Consider the following 23660-nt stretch of genomic DNA (forward strand, 5'->3'; position numbering starts at 1 on the left):
GAAAATATACCCCACCCCCCTATTATTCTATTCGCTAGTCTTCTTATCCATAGGAAACTGCAATTATTAATTTCTTTGATGTCCTCTGAGAAATATCTTACATATACTAATATATCAGCTCATGTGTGTATACACATCCCAATTTGGGGGTAGAGGGAGAAGAATGGGGCATACTATAACACTGTCCTGTGCCTTGCTCTTTTTCATTAAAATATGCATTTAAGATATTTCACAAGAACACATATAGATTTCCCTCATTTTTAAAATAGCTGCACGGCATTCTATAAAAGAGAATATATTTTATAATATATAAGTATCATAAGTATAACTCATCCAACTCGCTGCTGATATATATGTTGTTTCTAGCAATGTTGTTTCTAGCATTAGCGATGACAAACAATGAATGGTGCCTCCCAGCATTTCAGTAATGGTGAGGATGGTGTCATGGTTATTATTGGTGTATCTGACATTTTCCGAAATCGTGGCACATACTGCAGCACACAAACCTTTTACTGTTAGCACCTAATACATTCATTCCTCTGACTACCTCTGTATGCCATTTTTTTGCCTTTTCCATCTCCTTCTTCTATCTTTCAAGAGATGAAAGAGACCCTCTTCTCTTCTAAAACTCTACTCCTTTCTTTTAAAAAAAATATTTTTATTGACTTCAGAGAAAGAAAGGGAGAGATAGAAACATCAATGATGAGAGAGAATCATCTGTTGGCTGCCTCCTGTACACCCTCCACGGGGATCGAGCCTGCAACCTGGGCATGTGTCCTGACCTGGAATTGAACCATGACTTCCTGTTTCATAGGTCAATGCTCAACCACTGAGTCACACAGGCCGAGCAAAACCCCACTCCTTTTCACTGCCCTTTTTCTCTTCCTACTCTCTTCTTTGTCCTAAATGTGCCTTAGGCTTCTACTTTGAAGAGGGGTCACTGTAGGAGGGTAACTCATGCTTCTCCCATAGTGTATGTATGGGACTTGTGGCCACTTTTCCTCTGTTCATCAAATATGATGAGCACTTTATACATGTAAGAAATAAAAATAACAGTTCACCAATCTACTGAATTCAAGTGGCTTCCTTGTAGAGTCGAAATTACATTTGGAATTCTAAATAATGCCCGGATGTGTTTTTTCTGAAGAGATATTGGGAACTACACAAGAATATTGCTGTACTGTACAAATATTAGCTGGACCCAATACTAATACACCAAACACAATCACTTGCGTTACATAAACCTGCAAGCGCCTGAGGTGGGAATAATGTTTGGGAGTCTGCAAAAACACTTTGATATTCATCATCCTAGTTTTAAAGCTAGAAAACATTCAATCTATTTTAATGGGCCTATTGATAAATTGTGCCTTTTGAACTTCCAAACATGAAATGTGCCACTTTAAGTGTTTCTATTTATCAAAGAATTGCATATATCTTACTTCACATATATTTCTTTCTTCAGAATGACAGTCTCAGTGTGAAACAGCTTAAATTAATAGCCATCTCTGCTTTACTTTTCCTCTCTGGGAGATAATTTAGAGTTTTGAGGCACTCTGTTTCTATAAGTAAGCCGCCGCAAATGAGTAGAGAAGAATATAGCACAATGAATTTTCTTGACAAAATAATATATGAGCTAAATGGTGCCTATTAAATCACCTGTGCCACCGGCAGCCGGTTTTAGCGCTAAACAAATAAATGACAAAATAAGCCCTCGCGAGGATTTTTCAATATTCTGTCATGTGGTTATAGATTTCAGAGTTTCTTCCTGTCAGTTTCATGCCACATTTCTTTACACAGCTGACAGGCAGCTGACAAGGCAAGAAAAGTTAGAAAATCTGGCTGGTGGTGAAATTAACAGAATTTTTCCTTTGGGGGAATAAAACATTTATTCTAACTTTAGAAAAATAAGTTAGAACTTTCAGGAATGAACTATTTCCCTTCGACTACCTGAAGTCATATCTGTCTCTTACTTGCTGTAAAATCCTGGGTAAACTGTCTAGCCCATCTGTGTCTCAGTTTCCTCACCTTCATTAGGTTTTGGTGCAGATTGAATGAGAAATCCTATATAATAAAAGGCTAATATGCAAATTGACTGAACAGTGGAACGACCGGTCGCTATGATGTGCACTGACCATCAGGGGGCAGACACTCAACACAGGAGCTGCTCCCTGGTGGTCAATGTGCCCCCACAGGGGAGAGCAGCTCAGCTAGAAGCCGGGCTCATGGCTAGCGAGCACAGTGGTGGTGGTAGAAGCCTCTTCTGCCTCTGTAGCACCACTAAGGATGTCTGACTGCCGTCTTAGGGAGCAGCAGGCCTAAGCCATCAGTTGGACATCCCTTGAGGGCTCCTGGACTACGAGAGGGTACAGCACAGACTGCACCCAGGCTGCAACCCCCCCCAAGTACATGAATTTCGTGCACCGGGCCTCTAGTTATGTATAAAGCACTTAGTAGAGTGCATGGCATTGTAATTGTAATAATAATAGTTTGGTCTCAAATGGCTCTCTTTTAGGTTGTGGGGATGAATATTTACTAGGGTGATTAAGAGTCCACATTTATAAAACACCTAGAGTTTTAAAATTATACTGCTGTATATTAACTCCTTCATTTTCCAAGTAATACTGTGAAAAGCATTAACATTTGACAGTAATTGTAATACATAGGTAGAGGTGGAAAAACTATTCAGAGAGAAAAGAATAGAAACTCACTGTTCCCTTGGTTTATTTGCAATCTTTGTCATTCTGGATTTAGTCATTAAAATGTTTACTTCTATCTTCACTCACAACTCAAACACTCTCCCCCAATTTAGCTTTACCATCAATCCATTCCATCTGCTTTCTCACTCACCCACCTAAATTACTGACGGCTACCTCCTACATGAAGGAAAAAGTGCTGATGTTTTTTTAAAGGAAGTAGACAAGAAATGCTACAGTTTTGAGGTAAGCTGTCAGAACTGCCTTGAAGCCATCAGGAGAAAAGCCAAAGGCAAGAGGGCTTCATTTTGTCTCCTACGGGGGTGGGGGTGGGGGGGGCACTGTTCTTTCTGGGAGCACAGAGCTCATCTACCCTAGAACATCAAAACATATACATTCCATTCTGAGTGAAAGAAGGAAGTCAGAAAGCAGTGGACATAGTAGACAGCAACTACAGAAGAGTTTGTTGCTACAACTACAGTTGTAGTTTACAACTACAGAAAGTATTCACATACTTTCTTCCTGGGGAGAAAGTATGTGAGTAAGAAAGGTCAAGACTTAAAATAACTAGTTAGTGAGGCCCACAAAACAGGACAAAGTATTACAAAGGCTTGACTCGACTGTCCCTGGTTAGACTGATGGTCAAAGGTACTCATAACTGCATCATTTGTTCGAAGTACAAATAATATGTGAATGTAGTTGAAATATTCAATTTAAGCAAAAACTTGGTTATATTTTATCCATGCTGTTTTCAAAAAAATCATGCTTTGTTTTAAGGTTAAAGTTTAAGAAGTCTAACTAGAAATAATAAGCTGCTCATTAAGTCAATGGCCTGGCAACAAGGTACTATCTACCAAGAGACACTTGATAGAAGTAAGAGGGGCTATCAGAGTTATACCAGCTTCGAATCTGAAGCAATCAGCTATCAGTAGTAATGCCTGTCCTCCGTACATATAGGTGTATATGGGTAAATAAAACCTAGCAAGGTAAAGAGAAATAGCAGTCATTTTCTTAGTAATAAAGGGAAAAAAATCCCTTTTCATCTTGGACCTCAGCAAGAAGGTCAATGGGTAAACAGCAGTTATATTTTCATTTTCTATATTCCTCTCAGGAAATCAAACAAATCAAAAATGCATTTGGAAACTGTCTGCTCCTATACTGTGTTCTCCATCTTGCCTGACAGAAAAGAAACTCCTCGCAGGCACAGCTGTTCCGCCACACATTTGAACCTGAACCCCATAAATCCTCAGTAAAAGTTCAAGAGGAAAGCTATTAAAAGTTTCTAGTGAAAAGTTGTAGTGAAAGCAGGGGTCACATTTCAGTTCCCATTGAAACACTCATGCTGTCAAGCTCAGTGCCTATCTTCCACACAGCCTGTGCTCAGTAGATATTTACCAAATAGGTGATAAATGCATTTTAGTTGCTAAGAAATAACAGGATTCCTAGGGAGTTATCAGGCCAGTGCTGATCTGAAATGTGTGACGTAAGTTTCCTTCTTGCCGTCCCCTGCCTCCTCCCCATCTGCAGACACCTGGTCTCGGGATTCTTGGAAGCTGGCCTCCCTGTGCAAGTCCAGCCATAGAGAATGAATGCCGGCAACAATTGCTCAGGCCTGGGACCTTGGCAGCAAACTCCAGAGCATTACCCTGGCAGGGAAACTTCTGCACTTTCTGTAGACTCCCTGCAGGCATTGGCTTCTCTTTCCTGGACCCCTCATGGGCCGTGAGTTAACACACACAACTCCACTTTCAGGACTGACAAAAGACTGGGCTCCAGAGGAATAGGTCACTTGCACAGGCCTGTCTCCCTGCAGGCTCTGGCTTTGTTCGCCAGAGCCAGGAGGGTTTTGGCAAACACCTGGAGGTGAGCAAGAGGAAATTCTCTCATTGTACTGCTCTGAAACAATGTATGTGCAACTATTTCAAGGTAAATGTCATATGATAGTGGTGAAGACCATAATAAATAGAAGAATTGTTACTAGTTATTGTATCATTAAATTGTCAAAAAAAGAATTGTTAATATTTTTATATGATAGAATAGATTGATATATTAAAATGTGTACTCTATTCACCTTCAAGAAAATCATCCTATAGAATAAAAGGGTAATATGCAAATTGACTCTAAGGGGGCAGACGCTCAACGCAGGAGCTGCCCCCTGGTGGTCAGTGCGCTCCCACAGGGGGAGCTCTGCCTAGCCACAAGCCAGGCTGACGGCTGCGAGCTCAGCAGTGGTGGTGGGAGCCTCTCCTGCCTCCTCAGCAGCGCTAAGGATGTCCGACTGTGGCTTAGGCCTGCTCCCGGGCTGCCAGAGGGCGCAGGCTGGGCTAAGGGACCCCCCCTTCACTCTGAGTGCACGGATTTTCATGCACCGGGCCTCTAGTGTATGTGTGGTTTTATACCAGGCCACTTTTCTAGATGTAAATCAGTATTTTAACATTTCTATGAAAATAACCCATTTGGGGAACTGATATTTTATTTTTGCAGACACAGAGGGAATGACTTAGAGGAATGTTATGGAAAATCTCTGATGGTAGACACTTTGAGAATGGCTGCCTAGTTCACAACAATCCTTTCAACTGCTTTCATCCCTAACAAGGGTATGCCAATAGGAGCTACTTTTTAGAGTTCATGGTCATCGAGGAGAGACATTCAGCTGCTACAAGGACAGCTGCATCAGTGCTTAAAATAATTGAAAACCCATAACTGGTGGTTAATAGTTACTGCACTGAAACCCTAAGTGCCCTGTCCTTGACCTCTTCGCAGCCTAGCCGGTAAAGGGGGTTAACGCCAGGCTCTGCAAGGGTCTGTAGGGTCCCTCCCACTGCAGCTGATTGCTCAAAGTTGACAAAAAGTATCACTATCACCCTGGTCCCAATCCCTTTCCTATGTTGGATTAAATCATAGATGGACATCAAATCACAGATGGACATCAAATCATAGATGGACTTTCTGTATTCTCCCTGCAGGCAGAATTAAATCATAGAGCTGAACCTTTAGGTACTCTCTCTCTCTCAGGAGCTGGAATCAGCACTCAGAGAAGCAATCCTTCTCTCTGGACAAATCTGTAACAAGTAAGTCAAAGCCTATAGATGAGCCCCCTTAAATAACAGTGGGCCAGGGAGAGAAACCAGGGAGATCTGGTTCTTCAAGCAGAGAAGAGGTATGTTGTGTGTAAGTGTGGTGTGTGTTTGTGTGACAGAGAGAGAGAGAGAGAGAGAGAGAGAGAGAGAGAGAGAGAGAGAGAGAGAGAGAGAGAGAGAATGGGAATAGAGCATTCTAAATGTGTTATAATTGCCCATTTCCTAAAGATGACTGCATGACTGCATGTTGTACCTCCCCCACAACCAAATTCATATGTCAGAACCCTAACCTCCAATGTCACTTATTTGGTTGTGCCCTAATCTAATATGACTGGTGTCTTTATAAGAAGTGGAAGAGACACAAGGGATTTGCACACAGAGGGGAAAGGCCATGTGAGTCCGCAGTGAGAAGGTGGCGGAGAGGCCTCTGGAGAAAGCCAACATGCTGGCGTCTTGGTCTTAGACTTCCAGCCTCCAGAACTGTGAGAAAAATAAGTTAATTTCGCTTGTTTAAATCCCCCAGTCTCTGGCATTTTGGAGTGGCAGCCGGAGCAGACTAATCCTCTGCATGCAGGTTCTGAGAGATAACAGTACAGTAGTTTCCCCTCATCTGCAGTTTCCCTTTCCATAGTTTTAGTTTCCTGAGGTCAACTGCAGCCTGAGAATATTAAATGGAAAAATTGCAAAAATAAACTATCACAAGTCTTTGATTGTGCACCAGTCTCAGCAGCATGATGAAATCTCACGCTGCCCCACTCTAGCCCTTCTAGAACGTACTCATCCCTGTGTCTGGTGTAGCCACACTCTATGTGCTCTCCTCCCTGCTCCCCACCTCCAACCGTCAGGCAGTAGCCATCGGGGTTATCAGATGGGCCCTGGCATTTCAGTGCTTGATTCCAAGTAACCCTTATAGGAACTAACACTATGTCACAATGCCTACCTACATCACTCACCTCACTTCATTTTACTCATAAGCATTTTACCCACTCATATCATCAAAAGAGGGTGAGTAAAGTATAAGATATTTTGAGAGAACACATTCATATAACTTATTGCAGTACATTGTTATAATTCTTCTATGTTATTATTAGCTATTGTTAATCTACTATGCAGAATTCATAAATTAAGCTTTATCATAAGTATACATGTATAGGAAAAGACATAGTGTATATGGGGTTCCATATTTATGGTTTTAGGCATCCACTGGGGGTCTTGTAACATATCCCTTGGACAGATAAGGGGGGGACAACCCTATTAAAATCCCACCATTACCTCTCTTGCATACCATTGTTGGAGTTGTTTTCTGTACTTGTCCCAAAAAGCGCTAGCTACTAAATTCCCACAAACATTGGATTTTATGTTTTTATCTAATTTTTGACTCTGGGAATTTAATTTTTTGTGGCAAATTTGAAATGACACTCTGAGGTAATGTTTCTCAAGGATTCTTGAAGTGTGATAACTCAAAATACATTCTGTCACACTGTTGTTTTGTTTTGTTTTAACAAGCTGAGCCCTCGATCAAATATTTTAGGAAGTCCTCTTTCCTGTGACTTGGCACAACTATAGGCTCATCCTCTAGGCTAGTTGGGCCTCAGAAGAAAGATAGCAGCCTAACTTGTGAAGTGCAGAGCAGTTCCAACATGTCTCTGATGCTGGGTATTGGATTTTTCTGGTCACAGAAACAAAGATCCAGGAGTTGTTCATCTTAAACCTAAAGGAAGTCTTTACTCATTCAAGAACCGGTTTCAGGACTTGTACTTTTCTACAGTTCATGCTTCCTTCCTCTCTGTTCTTTCAGGTGACAGCCTGAAGCAAGAATAAGGTAGCTCTGCTTCTTGTCTAGTTAGTTATGCGTTTCCATGTCTGAATAAATGGCCTATGTCCGCCAGGGCACACTCAGAAATAGTAGTCCTAATGACATCCTGAACATGTGCTCAGATAGGTGGCCCGTGTGCCAGACCGGTACAATTTTATATAAGCCTGGATGTTCCACAGTCAAACTTCAGGCAGGCCCTTTTTAACAAAAATGAATCTGGAAATTCAGCCACTAAATATTTGAAGAGTGCATTTCATTTAGTATAAGAACTTAATGAACACCAAAATGAGCAGTAAAATTCTCATTGAAGTGTCTAATGGGATAGAGCTTAAAAATTATTCATGTTCAACTATAAATCTACCATAAGTTAATGGCAATGTTATCCAAGGTGGTCTCTGTACAGTTTTAAAAATAATATATTCTGAAAATAGGCCATTAGTTTACCCAGTCCACCCCTTTAAAGATAAAAATGAAGACATAAACAAAACAAAAAAATAGCATTAGACTAAAACTCGGGTCTCTTTCCACTTAAGATGCTGCTTCATCTACTACTATTAATTCTACGTAACAAATGTAGATTGATAATTATTGCACAAAATAAGTAATGATAGCATTTGCCATATATTCCACATAACAATCTAATACAGGTGATATTATTCTCATTTAAATGATGCAAAAATGGAAGCACAGAGATTTGTCCAAGGCTACCCAGTTACTTGAGCTAGACAGCCAAGCCAAATCTCTCTAAAACTAAAGTCTGTTCTCAACTCCTTCACTCTTCTGTCTTTCAGAGTTCTGGGAGCATAGTTTAGAAGGGAAAGTCTGATTATCTAAATCCCACTACAAGCTAGGCCAATAACTAGGCACCTGACCCTAGTGGAGTCCCTTGTCTTCCCTGGGCCTCATTTCCCCCCGAACCCCCATCTATTTTTAAAAATGGGGCTGAACTCAGTCTTTCCAGAGAGAACATTTGCTTCTGTCCAATCTCTAGACCTGGAATGGCATATTCCCAGTAGTTCCAAATTCATGACATCTTCCTCTTGCTAATAAAAGCCATTCTTCTCATTTATAAGTAAATGAAATTATTGCTTAGTTCTCTGTATGTTGTTTCCTATTAAATACATTTTTTAAAATGTGAAAAAAAAAGTCATGAAACAACCTAATTTGGGATTTGAGAAATGTGGGTTCTTTCATTTTATGAAAAACACATTAATTACCTATCTAACTGGATGCTTTTTAAAAATTCTTATTTGATATTTAATGATAGCCCTGTAAATTAAAAAAAAAGAAATGTTTTTTTCCCAATTGCAGCAGTCTTTACATCATATAGTCCATCTGTTGTCACAGTACTCATTGTGATGTCAAAATTGCAATTAGTTACACTTAGACAATCTGGAAAAAGGTCAAGGGAGATTGTGCCCAGGCCCCCATAACCTGTGATTATGGCACTAATTGTGAAATGAGTAAAATCAAAAGACCTGATTTTAGGCTGTAGCTCTGCCACTCCCTGGCTATGTATCCTTGGGAAACTAAAGGAATAATGTAAGAGCTTGAGTTCTTTGAGTCAAATTATATGTGTTAACATCTTGTCTCTGTCAGTTCAAATGGATACACTATTTAACAGCTCTGTGCCTCTGTATTTCTTTAGCTATGAATTCAGATACTATGGCTGCCTATCTCAGGAAGGGTTGTTGAAAGTATTAAATAAAACAATGAATTTTATAAAGTATTTATGAGAGGGCCAGCTCTGTATTAAGTGCTCAGAGTTGTTGTGAATAGTATCTGTATTTTGAGTCCACTATTAGGTAAAGTTCTAGGTAACTATTCCCTAAGTTTCCACGTCTTTAAAATTAGGATATAATGGTATGTACCTCACAAAATTGTTGTCAAGACCAGACGAGGGAACCCAAAGGAAAGTGTTTTGTAAGCTGAAAGCATTAAATTACCATTTAGTTAACTATGTAATCCGGAATAAGATGATCTGGCATTAATTAAAAAAATATTTACTGAATGTTTGTAATATACAAGGCACTGGGCTAAGCAATATGAAAAACAGGAATGAGATAAGGGATCTATGCTTAAGTGATAGCACAAGAATATCGGTACCTCCAGTACAAGAGAAAAGATAATCACTACTCTGCTGTAAAAGAAAAAAAGTCTGAGGTTAGCATTGAAGGACAAAAGAATTTATACACTGGAGGGGCAGGGGAAGATGAGAAAAGAAAGAGACAAAAGAAAAACATTTACTGTAGCCTGCATCAGAATCACCTGAGAGCTTGTTAAAAGAAATTTCAGAAAGCACATGCTCACATTTGCACACACACATCACTCCCACCACCCAAGAGTTTCTGATGCAGTAGGCTTGGAGTCAGGCCCCAAAGTTTGCATTTCTAAGATGTTTCCAGATGATGCTCATACTGTTGGTCCAGGAACTACACTTAAAGAACCTATGTTTTAGTGGAATGTCTGTCTTTTTCCCTGTTGTATTGATAGAACCTAGAATAAATATTTATGGAATCAAAGAACAAATATAAGGCACTTTGTTCATTAACAAAGAGGAATCCAGCTCCTTCCTTGAATGATGCTATAGTTTAGAAAACCACAATTCTACTAAAAGCTAGAAGAGTTACTCTTATTAAAAAGGTACAGATAAGGAATGGTTTATATCCAAAGGGAAATGAACTTCCAATCTAGAGAAAAGAGGAGAGAGATTAAGGAGAACTTTGTGGAGGAGTGCATTTTGATCTATCCCTTGAAGGTCCCATACACTTATTTCAAAAATGCCTATCATAGCTAAAAATATTTTTAGTACCTATCTTTAGAACTTGTCCATTACTCTATGGTAAATCTTTTTTATTTTTTTCAATTGATTTTAGAAAGGAAGGGAGAGGGAGGGAAATGGAGAGAGAGAGAAACATCAATGTGAGAAAGAAATATCTATAGGCCATCTCCTGCATGTGCCCCAATTGGGGATTGACACCCCCCCTCCCAAACCTGGATATATGCCCTGACCAGGAATGAAACCTGCCACTCTCTGGTATACCGGATGACGCTCCAATGAGCCACACCAGCCAGGGATGGTGAATAATGTTTTAATGCCCACAAAGCCTACAGAACCTTTACATTCTGATGTAAGATTTGATATTTGGAAATATTTACTATCATATTTTGGCCAATTCAGGTCAGGAAGTTAGGTGATTTAGTTGCATAATGCTGTTTGTGGTTGAAAACGAGGTTATCCATGAGTTATAAATGAGCCCTAAAGCAATTTCAGGGTAGGAGTTTCAGAATCATTTTGAAAAATGGAGGCCTGCCAGTTTAGTTTCTGTAGGTGATTACTTTGAAGGACAGCCCCCGTTTGGCCATAGGCCCTGATGTGTCTGTTTTAAAATCACTCTTAGTGCAGTTGATATTTTGATTTATTGAAAGAATTGATCCCTGAATGTGTAAGATGTCATGTACATTTTTCTTTAGGGTGTATGTCATGCTATAAATATTTAAAGTTAAAACATTATGGTAACAAAGAAAGTCATAAAAAATGGAAGTTCTTCCAGGTTAGATCTACGCTGGTACCAGAAATATACATGGCTTCCTAAAAGTACTTGATAATTCTAAGCCACTCAGTTCATTGTAAGTAATAATTTATGTGTCCTGAGCATTGAGCTATGTGCTGGGTCACACTGGTCCTCTATGAATGGAGCCACTTCAAACCATTCTTCTAGTTTGAAATAGGTGGACTAAAGAGAACACAGAAGACCTATGACCAAGAGCACAATCTTTTTTTTTTTTAAATTATGCGGGCATCCTGGTATAGTTAACAACAGAGTTGGTAGGAACCAGGCCCAGGATGCCAGCCAGCTTCCAGCTGCTGTTCTCCCAGCAGTGTAACACTTACCTAGGTACAAGGCAACCTAGGCAGCTGCCTACGGCTGGGGAAGAGCACAATCTTATAGTCATGCTTCTCCCTGCTTTTATGTTCCCAGAGCTCCTCAACTACTCTGTTAACTCATCCTTTAAGCCCAGGATATCTTCAATGTGGGATCAGCATGTACTAGTGGTATTAGGTCAGCATTAAAGTAATAATAAATTTTTTGTTAATCCTCACCTGGGGATATTTTTTCCATTGATTTTTAGAGAGAGTGGAAGGGAGGCAGGCAGGCGGGGGTGGGTGGGCGGAGAGAGATAGAGTAACATCCATGTGAGATAGACACATTGATTGGTTGCTTCCTGCACACACCCCGACTGGGCCTGGGGAAAAAGCCTGCAACTCAGGTATGTGCCCTTGAACACAGGACCCTTTGGTGTGAGGACTGGCCCTCTAACCACTGAACACACTGACCAGTACTAAAGTACACTTTTTTAAGACCACTAATATCTCATACTTTTTAACAGAGTGTACTAAATTTAAGTTGGCCATATACAAATGAAAAAAAAAATCAAACACTTCAAGTCCCTCTGTTTAGATCAATGATTCTTAAAGTGGGGTCCCCAGACCAGTGGCATCAGCATCACTTGTGAACTTGTTAGAAAGGCAAATTCTCCATTCTCACCTCAGAAATACTGAGTCAGAACCAGGCAGGAGGGATGAAGAGACCCAGCAATCTGATTAAGCCATGGCTCCAGGTGGTTCTGATGCCTGCTCAAGTGTGAGCCCCACTGGAATATAAATAGCAGCAACAAGTCAAGAAACTGCCAGATAAGCAGTGCAATCTTTTTAAAACTTTATAATTTATTCCAATAGCCTATTACCATCCTCATGGTTACTACATTTAACATACACAGAATTACACACATAATCAATGTCTAAGTTGTCCTCAACAGAATATGTGTAAAAAAAGCCATGGCCACTCTCTAAAGAGATAGTATGGGAATAAGACAAATAGTCTTGTTTAGTTTCCTCAAATGATACTTAACTCCCTTCACCCCTGCTCCACCTCCAATGAAAGAATCGGGGGGAAAACATTGATAGCAGGCACTATTCTATTTCTTTTGATGGAGCAGTAAGATTATTAGGTGACATAAATACATGTTTATCACTTGCAGATATCAGTTATCATGAATAAATAGCTATGTCCAAGCCTGTTTTAAAGAAAAATTAAAACATTTAAAGGTAAATGGAGGCTTTGCCTTATTTGTAGCTAAACCTTCATATTCATTTCAGATCTATACATTAAACTATATGTGATACACACCTATGATACATAACACAATTTTTTATGAAATTTAGTTTCATAATTCCTTCAAAAGGCATATGTGGGCCCTGCCAGAGTGGCTCAGTGGTTGAGGGTCGATCTATGAACCAGGTAGTCACGGTTTGATTCCTGGTCAGGGCACATGCCCAGGTTGTGGGCTCAATCCTGTGTGGGGCATGCAGGAGGCAGCCAATCAATGATTCTCTCTCATCATTGATGTTTCTCTCTCTCCCTCTTTCTTCCTCTCTGAAATAACTTTTTTTAGGAAGGCCTATGTGGAATAAAATGATTCCCTGTATAGGAATTAAGTCTTAGGCTTTGGAGCAGTGCAGTTCATAGACATATAATCCACGGATGTAATTTAAATTTTCCTAATGAACCACATTTTCAAAACTGAAATAAGTGATATTATTGTTAAATCATATTTTGTTTAACGTTACATATTTTTTAAAGTATATTTTACTGATTTTTTACAGAGAGAAAGGGAGAAGGATAGAGAGTTAGATAGAAACATCGGATGAGAGATAAACATCGATCAGCTGCCTCCTGCACACCCCCCACTGGCAATGAGCCTGCAACCAAGGTACATGCCCCTGACTGGAAATGAACCTGGGACCCTTCAGTCCGCAGGCCGACGCTCCATCCACCAAGCCAAACCGGCCAGGGCTAACCTTACATGTTAAAAGATCCCTTCAACATGTAAACAATATAAAATTAATTAGATTTTACATTTTAAAATATTCTCTTCAAAATCTTGCCTGTATTTTACACCTATAGCACATCTCAATTAGAATGTTAAATTTTAACTGGATATACTCAATTTTTATTTAGATTAAATGTAATTTATCATTGGAAAAGTAGATACTATGCCTAAGTTGTTTCAAACATACTTAAAAAAATTTCCAGTAGCCTAACTATGTATCGGTTTTGATGTTTACATTAATAATAAATAAATAAAATTAAAAGTTCAATTTCTCAATCAAACTGGCCACATTGGAAGTACTCAAATAGCTACAGGTGGCTAGTGGCTACCATAAGGGGCAGCGCAGCTCTGGAGCTGTAATAGACCATACCTGTGTGAAAATCCTGGCTTTGCCATTTACTGGCTGCTCAGCCAATTACCTAGCCCTCTACAAGCTTCCGTTTTGTTCAATGGGGGTGGGGGAACTCACACAAACACACACATTCCACTATGTATACCCAACTTCTGCCATCAAAACTCGCAACAGACTATAAATAACTACAGTTTGCTCTTCGCTTCACAGTAGAGGTGGTGAAATTATTGCACCCGTTTATAATAATCAGAACCAATATAAACGCCTACGATATACCAGTAAGAATTGTTCCATTTAATCCATACTCTGCAGCTGCAGCCATAAATGTTATTAATTAATCGTTCAGATTATTATCGGTTAAAGAAACAAATTAATATTATGAATAGCTCGACTGCAGCCTGCATGCACAGAGAAAAACTTGCATGAACCAGCCACCTAGCCACAGCGGTTAGGGAAGGGACAAGATGGGGGCGGGGGTGAAGCCGGCACACCCTTTCGGCTTGTGTTTCCGGGAAGCTATTTTCCAAAAATATCTCCCTATTACTTTTGTAGTTTAAGGAGCAAATCCGAAATTTGCTTAGAAACGATTACACTTTCATATAGCTCACAAGTAGAAACGGCTCTATGAAAATACTTGCTACCAGAATAAAGAAAAGGCTGCCGTACGCAGCTTCCGGCTGGCGGTTTCCCGCGCAGGCAAACGGAAGCTGAAGGGCCCTTGACGTCAGCGGCGTCTCCTGTTACCATGGTGAAGTCTCTGCGGCCATCTTTACTGTGGTTACTGCGCACCAAGCTTTTTCTGGCGAGGAGGGGCGCCGCGCCAGGAGTCTACCCAATTAGAGACGAGAAAGGAATCGTGCGTCTAGGCAATAAGTCGCTGACTGAGTCGCGTAGGCCCAGGGACAGAAAGCATTAACTAGTTTAGAGGAACGTACAAGGGCAGATTTCGCGGATGGGCGGAACGACTGCAGCTGGGTTGTGAGGTTTCTACCCGGAATTTAAGAGCCGCTTCCGTTGCTCAGCGGAAGTGTGGGTCGCAGAAGGACGACTCGCCGGGATCCGCTCGTTGCTGTGTGCACAGTCGGAATCATGTCGAGTTTGGCGGTGAGAGACCCGGCAATGGATCGATCACTGCGTTCCGTGTTCGTGGGGAACATTCCGTACGAGGCAACTGAGGAGCAGCTAAAGGACATTTTTTCGGAGGTGGGTTCTGTTGTCAGTTTCCGGCTGGTATACGATCGAGAGACGGGGAAACCCAAGGGTTATGGCTTCTGCGAGTACCAGGACCAGGAGACCGCGCTTAGTGCCATGCGGAACCTGAATGGGCGGGAGTTCAGCGGCAGAGCGCTTCGGGTGGACAATGCTGCCAGTGAAAAGAACAAGGAGGAGTTGAAGAGCTTAGGGCCTGCGGCGCCCATCATTGACTCACCCTACGGGGACCCCATAGATCCGGAGGATGCCCCTGAATCAATTACCAGAGCAGTCGCTAGTCTCCCCCCGGAGCAGATGTTTGAGCTGATGAAGCAGATGAAACTCTGTGTCCAAAACAGTCACCAGGAAGCTCGAAACATGTTACTTCAGAACCCGCAACTGGCTTATGCGCTGTTGCAGGCACAAGTAGTGATGAGAATCATGGACCCAGAGATTGCTCTGAAAATTCTGCATCGCAAGATACACGTTACACCACTGATCCCAGGCAAATCTCAGCCTGTCTCTGGGCCTGTCGCTGGTCCTGTTCCTGGCCCTGGCCCTGTCGCTGGCCCTGTCTCTGGCCCTGGCCCTGGCCCTGGGCTCTGCCCAGGACCTAATGTGTTGCTGAACCAGCAGAATCCTCCAGCTCCTCAGCCTCAGCATTTGGCTAGAAGGCCTGTGAAAGACATTCCTCCTCTGATGCAGACCCCTATCCAGGGTGGAATTCCGGCCCCCGGGCCCATGCCAGCTGCAGTTCCTGGACCTGGTTCTTTAACTCCTGGGGGAGCTCTGCAGCCCCAAGTTGGAATGCCAGTGGTTGGTCCTGTGCCTTTAGAGCGGGGACAGATGCAGATGTCGGATCCTAGAGCTCCTATGCCACGTGGACCCATGGCTGCTGGTGGACTACCTCCTCGAGGGTTGTTGGGAGATGCTCCAAATGACCCACGTGGAGGGACTTTGCTTTCCGTCACTCACACTGGAGAAGTAGAGCCCAGAGGCTATCTTGGGCCACCGCATCAGGGTCCCCCCATGCACCATGCCCCTGGTCATGACAGCCGTGGCCCTTCCTCACATGAGATGAGGGGAGGGCCAATCACCGATCCCAGAATGCTAATTGGAGAGCCCAGAGGACCGATGATCGATCAAAGGGGGCTACCTCTGGATGGTAGAGGTAGTAGAGACTCTCGAGGGATGGAGACCCGAGCCATGGAAACTGAGGTCTTAGAGGCACGAGTGATGGAGAGAAGAGGAATGGAGACCTGTGCAATGGAAGCCAGAGGCATGGAAGGAAGAGGCATGGATGGAAGAGGAATGGAGATACGGGGCCCTGGCCCCAGTTCAAGAGGCCCTATGGCCAGTGGAATCCAGGGTCCTGGTCCCATTAATATGGGGGCAGGTGGTCCACAGGGACCCAGGCAGGTCCCAAGCATTTCAGGGGTGGGGAATCCTGGAGCTGGCATGCAGGGAGCAGGCATGCAAGGACCAGGTATGCAGGGAGCAGGCATGCAAGGACCAGGTATGCAGGGAGCAGGCATGCAAGGACCAGGCATGCAGGGAGCAGGTATGCAGGGAGCAGGCATGCAGGGAGCAGGCATGCAGGGAGCAGGTATGCAGGGAGGAGGCATGCAGGGAGCAGGTATGCAGGGAGCAGGCATGCAGGGAGGAGGCATGCAAGGGGCAGGCCTACAGGGAGCAGGCATGCAGGGAACAGGTATACAGGGGGCAGGCAAGCAAAGTGGAGGCCAGCCTAGCAGTTTTAGTCCTGGGCAGAGCCAAGTAACTCCACAGGATCAAGAAAAGGCAGCTTTGATCATGCAGGTTCTTCAACTGACTGCAGATCAAATTGCCATGCTGCCTCCTGAGCAAAGGCAGAGTATCCTGATTTTAAAGGAACAAATCCAGAAATCTACTGGAGCTTCTTGAAATACTTCATAGTAATCCCAGAAAGTTGTTTTTTTTTTGTTTTTTCTTTTTCTTTTTCTTTTTAGCATGGAGAACGGGTGCAAAAAGCTGATTACTGCATCCCCACAGTTGAATGATTAGGGTCTCTCTCCTGGAAGAACCTAATCTCATTTGTTTTTCTTGTCTTTTTTTTTTTTTTTTTCCCCTGTTTTCCTTTTTATTTTTAATTGGGAGGGGGAGGAATAGGAATGGGTCTGTTCACTTTAATTCACTGTAAATATACAAAAATAACTCTGAAAGGGATACTATACCAAATAAGATTACAAATAATATGCAGCAATACTAAAAGTGTATACAATATGTTAACTTCTTTTAAAAACAATATTAAATAAAACAATGTGAAATCTTTACAAAAGATGACCTGTTAAAATGGTAATTTACCAAGATAGTTTAAGAGTTTTGATTGTATAAGAAAACAAGTTTACCTCCAAAATATAAGATTCATTTTTTGGTAAGTCATTTAAAATACAAAAACCTATTTTGGGGGCAATAGAAAGTTGTGTTAAGTTAAGCATTCTTTCGGTGTTTTGGAATTATTTAGAAATGTTAGAGTTAACGGGATAAATCTAAACTTGTGGTATAGGGATTGGTTTTTTTTTTTTTTATAAAGCTATGATACCTGAGTATCAAAGAATGCATCTGGTGTGATGTTTCATTTATCTCACCTTTCAGAGGCTAGTGACATTCTGGCCTGGCCTGAAAATGATATTTTACTGGGACAGTTCTAGGATTAACCAGGTTACTTAACTGTCCTCTGATGAGACTCAGTATCTCTCTCCGTACCTTCCTATTTCTCAGTAATCTTTGAGCCCTAAATCTAAATCTGAGTTATTCTCTCACATCCTTCACTAAAATCAGTGTCTAGGGACCAGTTTATCTGAGTGAATTATAGACCACATTGGGCTTTTCATTAAATGGTAAAGGGCTTCCTTCATGCAGTAAAACTCTGCTTCTAGCTTTTATATGCAGATACTTCTATCTGGTCAACCAGAAACAGAAATTAAAAATCTTAGTCTCAGCAATATTTAACATCACTTTTAGTTTTCTTATATCAAAATCCATTTGTGTATCACCATCTTATCAAAATAATCCAATCCCAGGCAGGTAGGTAAAATCTTATAGCCTAAATTCTCTGCTTAGTGGTTATTCATTGCTTTTTATAAAGCATAAAGCCACTTAGTTCTAGTATAGGTACCACTGAGACATAGTTAAAAATCAGTAGAAAGGTGAGGCTTATCACATTTTCTTCAGAGCTACTACCTAATTTATTTTTAAGCCTCGAGAATGTGGACATATAAAGTATAGCATCAACTACTAGTGAACAGAAGTATAAACACCCAAATAACCAGGTGTTCTTACTTGAGAAAAACCAACAAAATAATATCTAGTTACAGAGGGGAAATGTCATTTAATACAAGGAGAGAACTGAAACTTGGAAGTGAATTATTTTTCCTTTGTAAGGTGTGTACATCTTAAATGGGTATAAAGTTTTCATCCCTATGCTGTTGTTTCCACTTACCCATTTTTTACTGTTGTTTATACTGTTACTTTTCCTGTGTATCCTGTATGCTCCCCCTACATTGGAGGGGATAACTCTACATGTGTGATAGTTCTGTACACTACTCATTCACAGAGTTGGCTTGATTACTTTGAAATTATAGTCCTTTATCCCAAAGCTTTCATTGAAGGACTAAATAAAAACCATTAAATGTTATGTTCTTTGTTGTAATAAAATCTCTGCATTGTTTAATGAAGACTTAATAAAAAGAATGGACAATACCTGATGTTTATTTCTAATTACTGCATTGTTCAAGTGATCTATTGTTGAGAGATCCACAGGACCTGAATACCTTTTTTTTTTTTTAATGAAAAAGAACTAAATAAATTGTAGGAGTGGATGGAAATCCCTTTCTTAGATTTATTATCTATATAGTTCCACAACCGAAATACATTCTGTGGTTGGTATCCGTAGCAACATCTTGTTGGATACTCAGACATTAGACTTCCCTTTTATTTATGCTCCCCATAGAGAACCTTTCCCTGTATCCCAGGATCACCTTATGGGTATCTTCATTACTGACAGCACTTTCATATTGCAATGCACTATGTTAACTTTTACCTTCTACCCCTCATTCCCACTTCTAATAGACCAGGAACTCGGAATGTAGACTGTCATTCATTTCTGTAGCAAAAAATCGCAGGTGAGTACGAAGGACAAAACATTGTATCAGAGTCAGGGGGGAAAAACTCCATTAAGAGCACATAAATTGCCCTAACTGGTTTGGCTTAGTGGATAGAGCATTGGCCTGTGGACTCAAGGGTCCCAGGTTCAATTCTGGTCAAGGGCATGTACCCTGGTTGTGGTCACATCCCCAGTAGGGGGTGTGCAGGAAGCAGCTGATGGATGTTTATCATTAATGTTTCTCCCTCTCTGTAAAAAATCAATAAAATATATTTTTTTAAAAAGAGCACATAAATTTTTCCAAAAAAAGCGAAAAAGGGATTTAGATTGCACACAGACCAAATGGACTATAATCACTATTTGCATTAGGAAATAAACCAGAAATAGATAGTAGAAGCAATCTCCTTTACTTTTGGTAATAGGTTCTTCCTAATTCACTGCCTGGTTGTCCCCAGTATAGAGCCCTATTTCATTCTGATAGTGAAAAACAACGTCTGCTACTATTAGTTTTACTATATAATGGTTAGTTACAAGCCCTGGCATCCTGCATTTCCCAAATATGGATAAACTGCAAATGAAATCACAAATTCCTAATAACAATAGTTGAAGATTGTGGATGAAACACTGATTTGCAAATGCCTATTGAGCAGTATATGTTTCTTGGGAATAGGAAATTATCAGATTAATCATTTAGTACTTCCCCTCTTCTATTATTAACATCAAAATGTGTTTTAATGTCTGCTGATACCTTTGTCTCAGGACTATTTTGGGGTATTCAGTGAGATATAAAGCAATGTGAATCTTGGGTGAAGGCTGGTAAATTCAAGTGAGACCATATATGACTTTTCAACTACACTTGTCAGAATTCTAATGGCAGAAAAGCAAAAAAGAAAAAAAAGCCTTTAATCACAGCTTGCAAAGCTTTTGTTTTTCCATGCTGTGATGGGACATTAAGCACATAGAACCTAATTTCCTATGGGGTGTCAGGCCTTTTTCTTAGATCTGATGAGGTCTACGGATAATTATGTGCAACAACCTACTGTAGCAGAAAAACTGAAATATCAGTTACATCTCAGTCTTTTCACAAAAGAATATGTTAGCCTCTCAATGCTTTACATTGTCAGCTAATCTCTAGACAGACTCCTACTTGGAGCTTGCTTTTCTCATCAGTCCCTTGTCAAGAATGCTCAATAGTCAAGCCCTAGCTGGTTTAGCTCAGTGAATAGTGTCAGCCTGCATACTGAAGGGTCCCGGGTTCGATTCTGGTCAAGGGCATATGCCTGGCTTGCAGGCTCAATTTCCAGTAGGGGGCATGCAGGAGGCAGCCAATCAATGATTCTCTCTCATTGATGTTTCTATCTCTCCCTCTCTGAAATCAATAAAAATAAATAAAAAAGAATGCTCATTAGTCAAGAATGATTTATTTTAAGGAAATTATTTCTATTAAATAGAAAAATTAAATGTAATATTAAACATTGGTGTATTAGACAATATGCTAGTATATTTCATATTTATATTTCTTTTTTTAGGAGTAACTATTGCTTTTGTATTCTTTTTAAAATTCTGTCTTTATTGTTTAAATATTACAATATTAATATTGTCAGATGTCCCCCTCTTTTTCCCCATTGATCCCCTCCACCCCACTCCTGTCCCCTTGGTCACGGTCAGAGAAGGTTCACTGTGGATCTAGAGGTGCGTGCTGAGGCCCCAGGGGGGAAAATCCCTACCTATCTGAGGTAAATAAAGAAGACAGACCCTCTATTAGAAACCACATGGAAAAATGAGAAAACAAACAAAAATCCTGTTCCTCCACAGATAATTTAATGAGCATTCGGCTTAGTGGGAAACCTAACATAAAACACCATAGTTGACATTTCTGTTGTTTGGGGAAATCACCTGAGTCTGCATTTAGTCTATATGTGTGACCTTTTTTTTTTCCAGGGGTGGAGAGGAAGCTATGTCAAATTGATTAGAAACAATACATTTATACTTACTACACATTATCTCACGTCAAAAATTGTTCCGGCCAAGCCGTAAAAATTATCTCAGAACACCCGAATTGTTTTGGCTACTTCTTCCTGCTCATCCCTGCCTCCATGAGCTCCTTGCAAGTAACCAACCCCATCGCCCTGTCTCAGGCTGCGTTTGACAAAGCTGCTGAGGAAGTTAAGCACCTCAAGAGCAAGCCAGAGGACAATGAGATGCTGTTCGTCTACAGCCGCTACAAACAAGCAACGGTGGGGGACGTAGATAAAGAACGGCCCGGGATGATGGACCTCAAAGGCAGGGCCAAGTGGGATGCATGGAATGAGCTGAAAGGAACTGCCAGGGAAGACGCCATGAAAGCTTATGTCAGCAAAGTAGAAGAACTGAAGCAAAAATACGGAATCTAGGGACTGGATTTGGCTGCCAGCCCCACTTTTCATCTACATTGATAATCATGCCTTGTTTCTCTAATACCATGGATGAAGTGAAATAATGAAATGAACCCTCTTCCTGAACACTGTCTAGGATATGGCTCTAACGGATTAAGAAGCTGAAATAAATGGTTACTCACCTTGCTGAGTAGTTTTTATCTATAGATCAATTAAAACAACTGCATTTGTTACTTTAAGTAACAAAAACAAACCTTAATTGTTTTCCAATCCACAAATCTTATCATCATCTTGCTAAAATAATATTACTATCCAGTCAAGAATGTTACTGACTGCATACTGGGGTACTACACTTCCCTTTGTAAATGTCTCTCTCCATGACCCTGAAATACTTCCTAAATAACCTCACACATCTTATCATTTAGCAGACAGACAGCAGAACTCCCGAAACCATCTACTTAGCATGGTGCTTCCTTGAGGAGTAAACCCTCCCTAGAATTGTGCTGCTCAGTATTTTTTTAACCTTATCTAAATCTTCCTATACTCCAAAAGGAAGGAACTGGCATAACAGGAGCAGTTAACAGTATCCGCCCAGCCTTTGTTCTGTTATTCTCAGTACATTTATTGGAAATGGTAAAAAAAAAAACCACACACCTCTATACTGCAATTTGTGCCTTTAAACTTTGTACTTGAACCTGACTCTAATTAAGGGTACAGATTCACCAAACCAACATTTGTAGATGAAGCAAAATAGGATTTTCTTCCCATAAGAAAAATTTAAGTGATTAAACGTTTTTAGCAAACAATTTATATCCAGTCCAGGCCTTTCAAATGGTGACGTCAAGGCCTCACGGTGAGGCTGTGCAGATGACCTTAGAACATGGGAACCTCTCATTGTCACATGCATTCATTCAGACTGCCTGTATTCTAGTTCTTAATTTGGGGCTTTGTTTGTATAGAGGGGAAACAACTTGCTTAATTAGAATATTTTGTGAAGCAGAAGTGAGATGATTTATAGAATCATTGATTGTTGGGGATTTTGTTGTCGTTTTCAGATAAACTCAATTTAGCAATTTCCTCCCTAGTGAGCGCTTCTGCTGGGCTATGCAAAATAGTTGAGCCTTGAGCAATAATAGCCTTGGTTTGAAAAGGGTCCTAACACTGCCCCTCCTGAGGAACAGAGCTGGGTAATCTTGAGGATTGGATAAAAGAGGCTTCATCTCCTGTCCAATCTCTTTCACCCAGCCTCGCTCACAAGGAGAGGGAAGATGGATGAGCTGGCCAGTGACACAGCCAGAGCCAGCCAGGGCAGGGCTGTGAAACTGACCTCCCATCAGGGCAAACACTGGTGAAGTTCTGCAAATTATCAGGGCTGGAAAGTGGTGGTTCTGCACAAATAGACTCTTCAGGGGGAGAGAGGGAAAAGGGGGCGGAGAGGAGCAGGGAGACAGCTTAATTGTTTTCCCCCACTAAGTCCCCCAAAACCACAGACCTGACCCACATACATGATGATGGCTGCCACCTCAAGCAAGTAGCACCCTCTCCTGCTCATCTTCAGGCGCCCAGTGTATCTTTTGGGTCTTACTTGCCATACCACTGAAGGCTTTTGTTTTGATAAGGAAAGTATGGGGGAGGGGGGGGATCACTTGTATTGATATAGACATAAATTATAATTGTTCAAAACACTTTTACTCTAAAAAGCATTTTTATTTACACAGTAATCAAATGTTTTGAATTGCTGGAAAAAGCTTATCATAGTGGAATTTCTGCCCTTAGCCACAAGATTGGGGAGAGGGGAGATACCTGCTTTTGAGAGAGGGCAGTGGTAGCAAGGCTATTTCCAGTGCCCCAGAACTAATACAGTTTCAAAGATAAGGTCTGTGCCCTCTTCTGGAAGGTTGTGTCACAGTTAACATGGAAAAAGCATTTAAGAACCTACTGAATGCCAGGTACTTGACATACGTCATCTTGGATTTCACAAAAGTCTGGAAGCAGTATGAAGGAATACACTCACAGAAGTTAACTGGTCTGCCCTGAGTCACCTGGCTTGTAGGAGGTAGAAGCACCACCGAATCTGTTTGTCTGACTCCCAGCCCTTCCGCTCCCCGTTATAT

The 23660-nt window shown here is 41.1% G+C and overlaps 3 protein-coding genes across 4 annotated transcripts in view; 2 read left to right on the forward strand and 1 right to left on the reverse strand.

The window, feature by feature from the left end:
• PRKG1 (protein kinase cGMP-dependent 1) overlaps positions 1–23660 on the reverse strand; it is a 1114160-nt gene that overhangs the window by 445991 nt on the left and 644509 nt on the right. The window lies entirely within an intron of this gene.
• CSTF2T (cleavage stimulation factor subunit 2 tau variant) lies at positions 14233–19107 on the forward strand. The gene has a single exon (XM_079793799.1). It carries the CDS (start codon positions 14926–14928, stop codon positions 16948–16950), a length of 2025 nt encoding a protein of 674 aa, XP_079649925.1. The 5' UTR covers positions 14233–14925; the 3' UTR covers positions 16951–19107.
• LOC307112836 (acyl-CoA-binding protein-like) lies at positions 21007–21654 on the forward strand. The gene has a single exon (XM_079793908.1). It carries the CDS (start codon positions 21268–21270, stop codon positions 21562–21564), a length of 297 nt encoding a protein of 98 aa, XP_079650034.1. The 5' UTR covers positions 21007–21267; the 3' UTR covers positions 21565–21654.

Source organism: Cnephaeus nilssonii (genome assembly GCF_951640355.1).
Source record: "Cnephaeus nilssonii genome assembly, chromosome: 16".
NCBI lineage: Eukaryota > Metazoa > Chordata > Mammalia > Chiroptera > Vespertilionidae > Cnephaeus > Cnephaeus nilssonii.